At 36.3% G+C, this 11,833-nt stretch overlaps 1 protein-coding gene across 2 annotated transcripts in view; it reads left to right on the plus strand.

The window, feature by feature from the left end:
* The window catches only part of LOC136806571 (uncharacterized), a 39,965-nt gene extending 29,616 nt beyond the window's left edge, over positions 1-10,349 (plus strand). For both annotated transcript variants that reach the window (XM_067063159.1, XM_067063160.1), the window contains 6 exons: positions 1,204-1,326; positions 1,704-1,859; positions 4,736-5,046; positions 6,143-6,233; positions 7,168-7,293; positions 7,771-10,349. In XM_067063159.1, the coding sequence (XP_066919260.1) occupies positions 1,204-1,326; positions 1,704-1,859; positions 4,736-5,046; positions 6,143-6,233; positions 7,168-7,293; positions 7,771-9,671 (2,708 nt within the window). In that variant the 3' untranslated portion in view covers positions 9,672-10,349. The remainder of the gene's footprint in view (positions 1-1,203; positions 1,327-1,703; positions 1,860-4,735; positions 5,047-6,142; positions 6,234-7,167; positions 7,294-7,770) is intronic.
* The last annotated feature ends 1,484 nt before the right edge of the window (positions 10,350-11,833 follow it).

An 11,833-nucleotide genomic window follows, 5' to 3' on the forward strand; every position in this document is an offset into this window, starting at 1 on the left:
ATTAGAGGCAAAACTCTATTATTATTATTCCCAACATTGGATTTTCTATTAATTTTCTATTTATTTGATTGGTTGGTCAAACTGATTTGTATAAGTTTAAATTTAAAGATTTTTAAATGATCGTTTTTTGACCGCTTAGACTGTTTGGTAATTGCTGATTTGAGTGGAATGATAATGAAATTCTTCGAAAGTCAGGGTAGATTGAAGACTCGTGGCGGAGAGTTAACATATTCCATGTATAGGAATTATCACTCCTAATCCTTCATAAATCCTCCTTCATAAATCCTCCTCCAGATGATTGCACCTCTCTAAAGGCCAGGAGAAGCCAGTCCAATTATTCATCCACCATTAGTTTGCCAGTGTTAGGTGAAATGTCAAAGTATCTTCAATTTTAGAATTGCGTTACTGGTAAAAATTTTAAAAAGTAAAAAACACAGTGCTTTATTTTGTTATTTTTTGATGATTTTAAAAGATATCAGAAAGTTTGGGCTATGACATTCGATTGATTAAATACGTATTTCAAAATAATTTTTCATAGTTTCACAGTGATGATCATCTGAGATCAAAATTTTTCTCGTTTGAAAATGATGTAATATCATAGTTATTCAAGAAATTTGATTTCTTCTTCTAAATTTTTATTCATCTTCGCTTTCCGATTTTTTTTCTTTCAAATGATATTCCACTCCTGATTATCTTTTCAACGAGCATAAAACCACCATCCTCTATTAAAAGTTACAGCCTTTTATGTCTCAGCTAAAGATCACTTATTAAGACAGACTTTAGCTTAGACTGGAGTCGCTTATAATCCATGAAGTAGTACAGTAATATTGGTGTTGTATGATAATACTGTAATAGTCACTGGATAATATCAATTTTAGTTTTTGTTTATTTTCTACTGTGTCATAGTGGGAACCGCCACTCTTTTAGGTGGAGGGGGTTGGAGGTTTTCGGAAATTTTTAAGCTGGTGGGGGTTAGGATGCTACCACATTTTAGGCGGGGGTAACCCTGTGCAGGTGGGGGTGACTTTTTTCAGGTGAGGGTTCAGAGGGGTGTTGCCCACTATGTATGTCTGAATTAGTCGTCTAGCATAGACAGACTTTAGCTTAGACAGACTTTAGCTTAGACAGACTTTAGCTTAGACAGACTTAAGCTTAGACAGACTTTAGCTTAACACCATCTTATAAATTTTGTTTTCTTTCCAGTGAAAACGGTTGCAGATGCAGAATGGAAATGTGACGTCAACACATGTCAAAATGGTGGGACGTGTAAACTAGGCCGTGCGCAATGCGTTTGTAGGCTGGGTTACATTGGAAAGTTTTGTGAAAGTTAGTACTCTTCTAGTTTCAAAACTTCAAAGGATTGAATGAGATTTTCACAATTTCACGAATTTTTTTTTGGCATTTTCGCAAAAGTTAGTTCCCCTAAAATTTCCTTACGTTCATTATGTTCAGATTTCTCGAAATGACACAAATTTGCATCAAACAAAAAGGTTTTTCGCGAAAGCTAGTTCTCACCAATCTTCTGTTTCCCACAAAAGTGCCTGCCAAGTGTCTTCCCTATACTTCTAGGTGTACCCACATGCGTAAAGGCCACTGAGGTGGCTTAATGAACAAGTTTTCTTGTTGTTTTCTAGTCTGATTTTTAATCTGATCATTCTCAAATAAGAAGCTATTCCAAGTTTATCATCAACCTTTCTTTACAGCATACTGTCCGCCGTCCATTCATTTGAGTTTCGATACGGTACGCCCGGGTAATTTACTGCCAGACGAATCTGGAAATCACAATAATGCGGAACTAGCCAACGGTGCGGTGGTTGTCAATCAGCAAGGAAGATGCGACTCTGCTGTCGCTTTGATGGGTAAGCGAGACAAGATTTTCCAGTGGGTTCTTACTTTGTTATGTTTCTTGTTCTATCATTTCTGTCAAGTGGACCCTAAATTGGAAAGTCAAAGATTAGATGTTAATAATAACCTTGTTTTAAGCCAAAAAATGTCCCAAGCTATTTTAGAAAGCTTCCCAACGATGGCAAAATTTCTTTCTGAAACGCATTTCAAGACAAAAAAGTTTCAGTGCGTCGGAGGTAAAAATTTGGTACTTTTTTTTAAATAATGAGCGACTTTTAAAGATTTATGCTATGGTTAAATAGAAACTCTGGGCTTTCAAAACTTCTTTAAAATGTTCAAATTGATAGCCAAGAATGCTTGAAGGGCGATCCAAATAATTTAGAGGCATTTTAAAATTTTCTTAAGGCCTCGTAAACCGTTGGAAGCTTTTACAGACACTCTGTCAACAATCATTATAGTGTAGATGCTTGGCATGAAAATATTGCAAATTGTTCTTCAGCTCTGGAAATTTAGAAACTTTTGGCCGACTGAGACCCTTAATTGACCTTGGCAACGGAAAAAATAGTTTTTGTGAGTTTTGGCAACACGAAACATAAATGAGTTAAGTCAAATGTTTTTGCATTTCTTTGCACAACCTTTGAAGGGCTTAACGTATAAAATGATTTTACCAGTTACTATGGCAACTTTTGATGTTAATTTGTTAAAAAGTACCTATAGCAATACCGTTGCTATATAAAAGGAATCAAAGATTTCAAAAATACAACAAAAATCTAGAATGAACATTCACAGAAAATCAATCAGGTTGGAATTGAAAAGGAAAATATGATGACATAGACATCCATTAATGCAAAACTAGGGATCTAAAGTGACTACAAGGAAGAAAGCGACTCAATATGAGTTAAGATGGAAAGAAGTAACTCAATATGAGTCAAAAATTTTTTCAAGAAAACACATTATCTGTTCCTCAGTTTTCGACCTACACAGGATTTCGGCCTTTTACGAAAATATCCTCCTATATGATGGAAACAGGGTTGTGTAGGTAGGCCAAGCAGTGTTAATTAGACACCACCACAGATAAAAAGATGTAAAAAGATGTGTTTAGTGAAAGCATGAAACGCGCGCAAATATAAGATAAACTAAAACTTAAAATCCACGGAACCAGCCGAAGAAACTAAAATAACAATGAGAAAAGAAGTATACTTTCTACTAGACAAAGTTGCCACACCTTTGACACGTTTCTGCCACAACGTTGTAGAAAGCATACTAGAAGGGAAGAAACTCGGATTGGATCGCCACTATCCAACCCTGTGGCTCTCTCACACATTTTACAGTTCGAAGAAGAAGATGGAAAGAGTGGGAAAAGAATGAGAATTTAAAAAAATCAGACTAGAACCCGGTTCGAAGCCCCGTACACCCGTGACTGCTCACCGCAAAAGCTGGCGAACGACTGAATCTTGAGAAAGTTGAAATCTTGAAAATTCTGAAATATGACGGACAATCACCCTACGAAGACTGCAATCTAGCTTTGCGTTATCAGCACCCTGACGACGCATTCTTTCAATGAAAACTTTAGCTTTATATGTAGATTATCATACTCAGAGCCTCATGATGAGGTCATTGGGGAAAACTTTTGGTAAGATCAAGCCTGAAGTGTACTTTTTTGCCCTAAAATAAAAACGTTTTTGAGCACTGTGCTGGTCATCAGCTTCACTAAAAACCTGTTATTCGCCTTGCACTTGACCCATTTCATATCATGGATGACACTGTTTAATTGATTGTGGTTTCCAGAAATGTTTGTTGGGAAATCCCCCCCCCCCCATTGACTTTTGAGACAGGGTTATACATTGAGTTATTTAAAAGGCACCTACCATTGCAAGGATAGCACTTCCCAAGGGATTTTATAGCGAAGATGGGTCCTTAATGTTTTATTTCACCAATATCTTTCCCCAAGGGCCTCAACGTGAGGCTCTGAGTATGTTAAATCTCATAAAATTCCGCTTCCAACGGTACTAAGAAAGTTTACGCTGAATTTTTTTCAAGGTCAACTTTTATTTCTGCCAGACTATAATTAAATGCATGATTTGAACTATTTGATTTTTGAATTTCGAAGAAAATTAGTCTTTACACAGTCTTTACAATCAAATAAGTAAACTTTGAGATACGATTCTAAAATGGTCAAAAGGATCGTAGAAAAGCTACAATACCATTTGATTCTCCCTACTATTTTAATTGGGAAGCGAATACCTTTTGTCAATAAAGTTTCGCAATAGCTTGCTGTTCTGGTAGTTGGTTCCTTGGAAGCATCAGTAATGTACTTCAATTCGCTCTAGTCTCAATATTTGTCAAATAAAAACAGAGCAATCTTAAAAGCTCTCACTCTTGACGCCCGTGCAATGCACGTTTTTTCTCCATTGTTTCATTTCTTCTTGTATCTATGATGATGAAATTTTGTCGTTTTTTTTTTCACCGCACATTTTTCAAAAAACTTCGTTTGGGAGCATCTTTTTTTGGTAGTCGGTGTATGTTGATGAAATTTAAAGCGTTGGTCAAATAAATAAAAAGTTACAGTCAAAGCATTTATATTATACACTCTTTTTTAGAAAGGACAATTCAAATCTTATTAAAGCTCGGCTCTTCTCTTTTTTAGTATTTTGAGCCTCAAATGTTCATATCGTGTTCTTAATTTCAGAACAAAATTGAGGTAATTCAGTAAAAATTGAGTATAAAACCTTAATTTCACCCTACAAATTAAAAACAGGATAAGAACGATCGGAGGCTCAAATTACCAAAAAATAAGTCTCATCAAAAGTTTACTTGTTTTTATAAAAAAGAATGTAAAATTTGCCATCACTTCTTTTAAAGACTTAAATATCTTTCTATTTTCAATCAGGTGGCGATATCCTACTCAACGGTATGCAGTTTAATCCGAAACCCCGAAACGGGATCTCAATCGCAGTCTGGATCAAACTAGACACTATAGTTGGAACACAGTCTATATTCGATACAGTTGGAACATTAGCCAGATCTAATCACACGGACGGGCAATTCCATTTTGAAGTGATTGAAGGGAGAGTGCGGTTTTTCCATCGTAACGAGATTCATGCTACCATCTTTGATGTCAAGTCACGTGTCCAAGTTATCAACCCAGGGCAATGGTACCATGTGACGGGTACATATGACGCAAACAAAAGGATAGCTAAGGTATATGTCTATTGAGTTCAAAGCCTCGAAAGACCTAGAGTTGAAACTGCTGGATGGGCAAGCCACTTATCTCCCATTCAACACGCGTGACCCGCGTTGTTTTCACACAAACTCTGGATTAAAGTAAAATCTATCGCAAGATTTTTAAAAATATGCTTGCGTGAAAATAAAGAAAGCACTAGATTCAATCCGTCGTTTCAAAAGTGGCGCAAACCTAAAACCTTCACTATTTCCTAATGCGAAAGGTTGAAGAAACCTATCTAGCGAGCCCCTTGGGACTTTAAATTCGATGGTATTGTATTAACTTTAAACTTAACACTAGAATGCACATGCATTCGATGTTATTTTATTAATTCTATAAACTTAACACTATAATAAAAATATACGTAGGCTCAGAATCGAGTATTTTAACAATGGCATGGCATTCTAGATTTAGAACGCCATTATTGCTTAGGAGCAATCATAGTGCATCTAGAAAACCCCGGTATGGAAGCCTTTCGTTTCCTTCTATTGTCCCTAGCTTAAAATTGCGTTGGATTTATTGTACTAAAAGCACTTTTATTTTAATGACGTCTGTGATACCTCGTTTTGCATAAAAACTATTTTCAAATGTTGAGTTTCGAATAGGCCTACGAGTGTAGGTAGGTTCAATATCTTTCCTCTCGAAAAGGAAATGAAAGGAGCTTATAAATTATTTATAAGCTCCTTTCGTTAAATTTCCCCACTTTTGCGTTAGTTAAAGGTAGCTGAAAGTGCATGTTAATGTTGGTTGGGTAGCGAACCAGGTCTGGAAACTTGAGCAAAAAGGTTGGTCAGGTGGTGAAAATACATAGACAGTGATTGATCTGGGTCACTTTGCACATAGATCCATCACAATGACTTACAACGACTTCAAATTTATTGAACATTCTCTGACCGAAAAAAATCTCGACCTCGAATTTCAAAACAACATGGTGACTCTAACATTAGGTTCTTTATACAATTGATATTGTTCATGTTGGGCTCCTGTAAATGAAGATAGACCCTTAATTAAACGGCTATTGACTGGCACTTTAAGTATCAACTAAGACTCTATACAGACCATACTTTCTTTCAGCTTTACATCAATGGTGACGTTGTAGGAACTTATGAAAACAAAGGAACGTATTTGGATCTTTCGCAAGATTGGGATGGTAAAGTTGGGCTGGGTAAGAATGAACAAATTTTTATAATCTCATGAAATGAGTAATAAAGACATTTTACTGTCCTTGGTTTAACTTGTGAGTACGTTGTGAGTATCCCTGACCTCTGCTGACCTTCATAAAACCCTAGACACTCTTTCTCGATCTCGACCAAGCAAAATATTTTTTAATAAGAACAATAACATAAGGCAAAATTCTTGGAACAAGTTAAGAACATTTTAAGGCTTGCGGACTCTAAGACATCCAATTTCTTGAGAAAATGGACCAAAATACTCACGAAGTGGTGAAATTAAGAACATGTTAACAACATTTTTAGGCTTAAAACTCAAAAAGAACATCCGAAGGATTCAAAAATTTTGGATGTTCTTATAAAAAATACGTGTAGCACACTCAATCTATGTGAAGAAGCTTTAAACAGAAAATTGAAATACAAATTGACCAGCATCGAGTAGTGCTACTATTAGGGTACCACTTTTCTAACAACTCCGATCAAAGAGGACGGGTATCGCTTGGTTGATGAGTATCCAACACCCGATGATATACGTTTTCTTTTTATAAGAACATCCAAAATTTTTGAAGCCTTCGGATGTTCTTAACTTTTTGAGCTTTAAGCCTAAAAATATTCTGAACATGTTCTTATTTTTACCTTTTTGACTATTTTTGTCCATTGTTCTAAGAAATTGAGTGTTCTAGGGTCTACATATCCTTAAAATGTTCTTAACTTGTTCTTAACAATTTAGCGGTCGAAGCCTTATGTTCTTATATAGTTTGTTCTTATAAAAAAAGGTGTACCAAATATCGAAGGTATGTCCAATGTCCAAAAACACACGAGAGTTAAAGATCACATTTTATTTGTCATTGTTCCCCCTCCTCATAAGAAAATTTAAAGGCAAAATTTTATAAATTAATGAACGACTTATTCCGCTATTTTTGTTACTAGGGAAACACAAGCATCCCCATGGTGATCGATTACTAATGGGAATGTTGGATGAGTTTTTCATTTTCCCATGTGCTTTACCACGCTTGGAAATTCTTGTTCTGATGCACCATTGTAAAGTTTATTTCAGTAAGTCTTTCACTTTAGCCGGGTGAATTTCCACGAGATTTAATTTCGCGAGCAAAAAAAAACGCGAAATGTTCTGGATATATTTTCGTCAATCAAATAAATTTGATTTTGCGTGCGAGTTAGAAATAGCAAAAAAAAGACGGAAACGCGAAATTAAATCTCCCGATAGAATTATTCAATATTCAATATTCAACGTCGAAGCAAGGCTTTAAAAAAACAACCACAATCTCGTATTGGCTTTTAAAGAGCGTAAAAAATCATCATTTTTCTTGAAATATATTATTAGATTTTGCTAAAATTGAGCTATCTGCATTCTATAAAAATGTTTTTTATAAAAAAGATAATTCAAGGCGTAATCATGATGACCGGAAACCTCTGGTAGAATTTTTGGAGGGACGAAACCCTTCGTATTGTCTCAATTGTTCTCTCGAAGAAGTTCTTATTTCCAATTCAACTTCATTTATCCATCTTTTATAGAACACCAACCGATTTCATCAAACCTTTTTGCCCCTGCTCAAGATTCCATTAAACGTACACCGAATCCGAATCCTATCCCGATCGGAATCAATAACTTACAATCTCCAAACCAACTGAACAAAGTACCCAGTCCCGAACGGAACTTGTTTGCTAAACAACCGGGCTTAATGAGCACTGGTCTGCCACTGAATTCTCCCGAACGGGATTTAAATCGGAATATGTATGCTAACACACAACCAGACAAAGTCAAAGACCCATTCCGATTTCAAAATACAATCGGATTCCAGTACAAAGAAGAAAACTATGGACCGGTCGACACTCAGCCAAACGTTAACACACAACCTGGGCAGCGGAAATCATCCATTCCGTATCAATTACCATCCGGTCCTTCCGCTTATTTCTCGGAAATAAAACAAATGAGACAAGCACCTCCGCTGATCGATCCATACAGTCTTTTACGTCATTCTAACCCTAACCTTATAAACAAACATACAGTTCCGCAGTATATGAGCGCATCTCAATTTCCCGGAACTCCGCTTTCATCGTTTGCGTCAACCACCCAAGGAACGACTAAAGAGATCTCATCCTTTTATAACAAGAATTATAGACCGAACCCTAGCCTGGATCCTCGCTGGTTTGCTTGGACGCAAGGGCTAGCACAAACAAAGGGTGCTTCCAAAACGAATACACATTCAAACTCCCTTCAAAAAAATGATCCTGGATCTGTTGGAACAAACACGCATGTTTCATCCACACAAAATTCTGAAGGCCAAACTGACGTCAAACAGATGTTTGGTGGGGGATTCCCCTACCAACAACAACAACAACAACAACAACAACAAAGGGAATTACCCTTCCAACAACGACGGGGATTCCCAAATCAACAACAATTTCAACCAGGAAATCCATATCCTCAAGGTTTTCCACACACAGAATCTACAAGAACTTTACAAGAGCAGCGACGAAAACAAGCTCAAATACAACACTTAAACGCAATGATTCAACAACAAAGACAAGCTTACGCCAGACAAGTCAATACAGTTACGCATAATCATCAATGGGGTTATGGTAACGGAAACGGACAGGGCCACGGTCAAGGCTCGACTGGGGCCAGTGGTTCTGGTGGTGGTTGGGGCACAGGCGGCCCGCTTTCACAAAGTGTTAGTCTGCCAGGGTGGGGAGGAAATCCCCCTGATGGTCCACCCAAAGAATCACCATCACCACAACGAAAACAAGCAATTAATAAACTTTTCGACATAGCAAATCATCCGTTGCCAGCAAAAACAATGGCCGTGTGGAATGCTTATATAAAGGCCGTTGCTTCGGCCTCGAAACGCCAATCCGGATCTGACGCGCATGCTGATACAACAAATGTCGCCAACTCGGGAGTGGTTATAAATCCTACCAATGGGAATCACGTATCAGCAGCAAACCACCAATGGGGCTTCGGTAATGGTAATGGAATCGCCCACGGGAATGGACCAGGGGGTGGAGACGCTCATGGTGGTGGGTGGGGTGCTGGCGGACCTACTCAACAAACCACACAAGTTTCTTCACCGAACGGTCGAAGATCATTTATAAATCCGTGGCTACCTGAACAATCTCCACCCTTTTTTGCGGGCGAACGCCCCACGGACTTCGATCAAAGAAGGGCGGATATTCAAAACGCCCAACCATACCAAGACATGAACAATAATGCTGCTAATTTTCCGCAAAAAACACAATTCATGAAATATATCGAACAAAGCTTACCTAAGCTCACAGACTATACACAAACGCAAGATAAGCGTTATCAAATACCTAACGCCAGAGCAATGGATCCCCGTTTCATACGTGATTACCTGAAAAGGAGACGTCGCAGGAGAAAGAAGCGAACTATAGAGATCATAGATCTTTCGTAGTTCTGGAATCACTGTTATGATTCTTAAACAGAGCTTCTTTTTTTTCTAAAATGTTTTATTTTTATGTTTTTGAGTGTTCACCGTTTATCAGTTTTCTGTTCAGCAATAAACGTTGTCTCAACGTCATACGAACGTTAAATGAACGTTAGGAATCGTCAGATAGATGTTCTTTTGATGTTTTGTGCCAGTTGGTCAACGAACGTTCAACACGTTTTCAGTGCGTAACTACCTTGTTTTAAAGGGTGTATGCATGAGTTTTTCGTTATCAAATGTCAAGTTTTGTCAAAATGCCATTAAGAGGAATGGGTCGGATTTTTCGATATTTGTAAACAAGACAGTGGAATAACTTTTGAGGTTATTTAACCCTAGGAAACTTTAGTCCAGTCCCTTTTGTGCGTAAGGATTGATAAGTGTGTCCGTCATCGATTGGCTTTCTACTTTTTTATTTGACGTTCAAATTGAAAGACTTCTCAAGAGATTTTGAACTGTTCCAAATGTTATTAGTTTCACACACGCACGTACGCACGCACGATGCACGCAAAAATATTATTTTTGTAATAAATAAAGCATTTTGTTATTACTTTATTTGAAAAGTTTTTTTCTAAAGAAATATTTGTTAAAATTGTTATGAGACGTGAATGTCCCGTAAAAAAATATCGTCGATAAAATTAATGTTTACGATACATGGAGTTGTTTATCTTTGTTCGTTCCATATTAGAGAATCAAGTCAAATTTGAATGTTGCACATAAATTTATTTGTTCTGTGCCTTCAAATAATTCGACACTCCCATCCCACAAACCCTATGGGATTTTTTCAGCTAGCTATACGGCTGGGGATTCGAATTCCATTGTTTTCGAGCTAGAAAAATTGAGCGGGGATGGAAAAATAACACAATATTTCCCAGTGAGGATTCGCTTATCTGTTTATTGTCAGTCGGGACAAAAGATTAGAGTATAATTTTCCACTAGGGGCGATGTTTTGGACAGTTTTTCCAGTGGAAAGGGGTCCCAATGGGTCTGTGAGAAAAGGGTGTTATTCGCTCTTAAGAAAATATTTGTCATGCATTTCTATGTATGAGGGAATTCAAGGGGTAGATAATTGGAAAAAAGCACATCTCCGAGGTTTATTAAGGCCAAACGGGTTAGCCATTATTAATAAGTAATAAGCGTTAAGGAACCCTCCTTTTTTCGGCCTCAGAAAATATACTGACTAAACAAGATAGACTTTTTTTTCATTTTCAGTTGGGTTTTCGAGGAAATATTTACCTTTCTTTCTTGCATACTTTATATCAAGAGGCTTTAAAGTTCATATTTTATATCAAGAAGCTTTAAAGTTCATACTTTATATCAAGAGGCTTTAAAGTTCATATTTTATATCAAGAGGCTTTAAAGTTCATACTTTATATCTTTTAAAGTTCATACTTTTATATCAAGAGGCTTTAAAGTTCATATTTTTATATCAAGAGGCTTTAAAGCAGTTCATACTTTATATCAAGAGGCTTTAAAGTTCATATTTTATATCAAGAGGCTTTAAAGTTCATACTTTATATCAAGAGGCTTTAAAGTTCATATTTTATATCAAGAGGCTTTAAAGTTCATACTTTATATCAAGAGGCTTTAAAGTTATTTTATATCAAGAGCTTAAAGTTCATTTTATATCAAGAGGCTTTAAAGTTCATACTTTATATCAAGAGGCCTTAAAGTTCATATTTTATATCAAGAGGCTTTAAAGCTCATACTTTTTATCAAGAGGCCTTAAAGTTCATATTTTATATCAAGAGGCTTTAAAGTTCATACTTTATATCAAGAGGCTTTAAAGTTCATACTTTATATCAAGAGGCTTTAAAGTTCATACTTTTATATCAAGAGGCTTTAAAGTTCATACTTTATATCAAGAGGCTTTAAAGTTCATACTTTTTAGTCAAGAGGCGCTTAAAGTTCATACTTTATATCAGAGGCTTTAAAGCTTTCATATTTTTATCAAGAGGCCTTAAAGTTCATATTTTATATCAAGAGGCTTTAAAGTTCATACTTTATATCAAGAGGCTTTAAAGTTCATACTTTATATCAAGAGGCTTTAAAGTTCATACTTTAAATATCAAGAGCTTTCAAAATATCATACTTTATATCAAGAGGCTTTAAAGTTTTCATACTTTATATCA

The sequence above is a fragment of the Clytia hemisphaerica genome, unplaced genomic scaffold (assembly GCF_902728285.1).
Source record: "Clytia hemisphaerica strain Z4C2 unplaced genomic scaffold, Clytia hemisphaerica genome assembly, whole genome shotgun sequence".
NCBI classification, from domain to species: Eukaryota; Metazoa; Cnidaria; class Hydrozoa; order Leptothecata; family Clytiidae; genus Clytia; species Clytia hemisphaerica.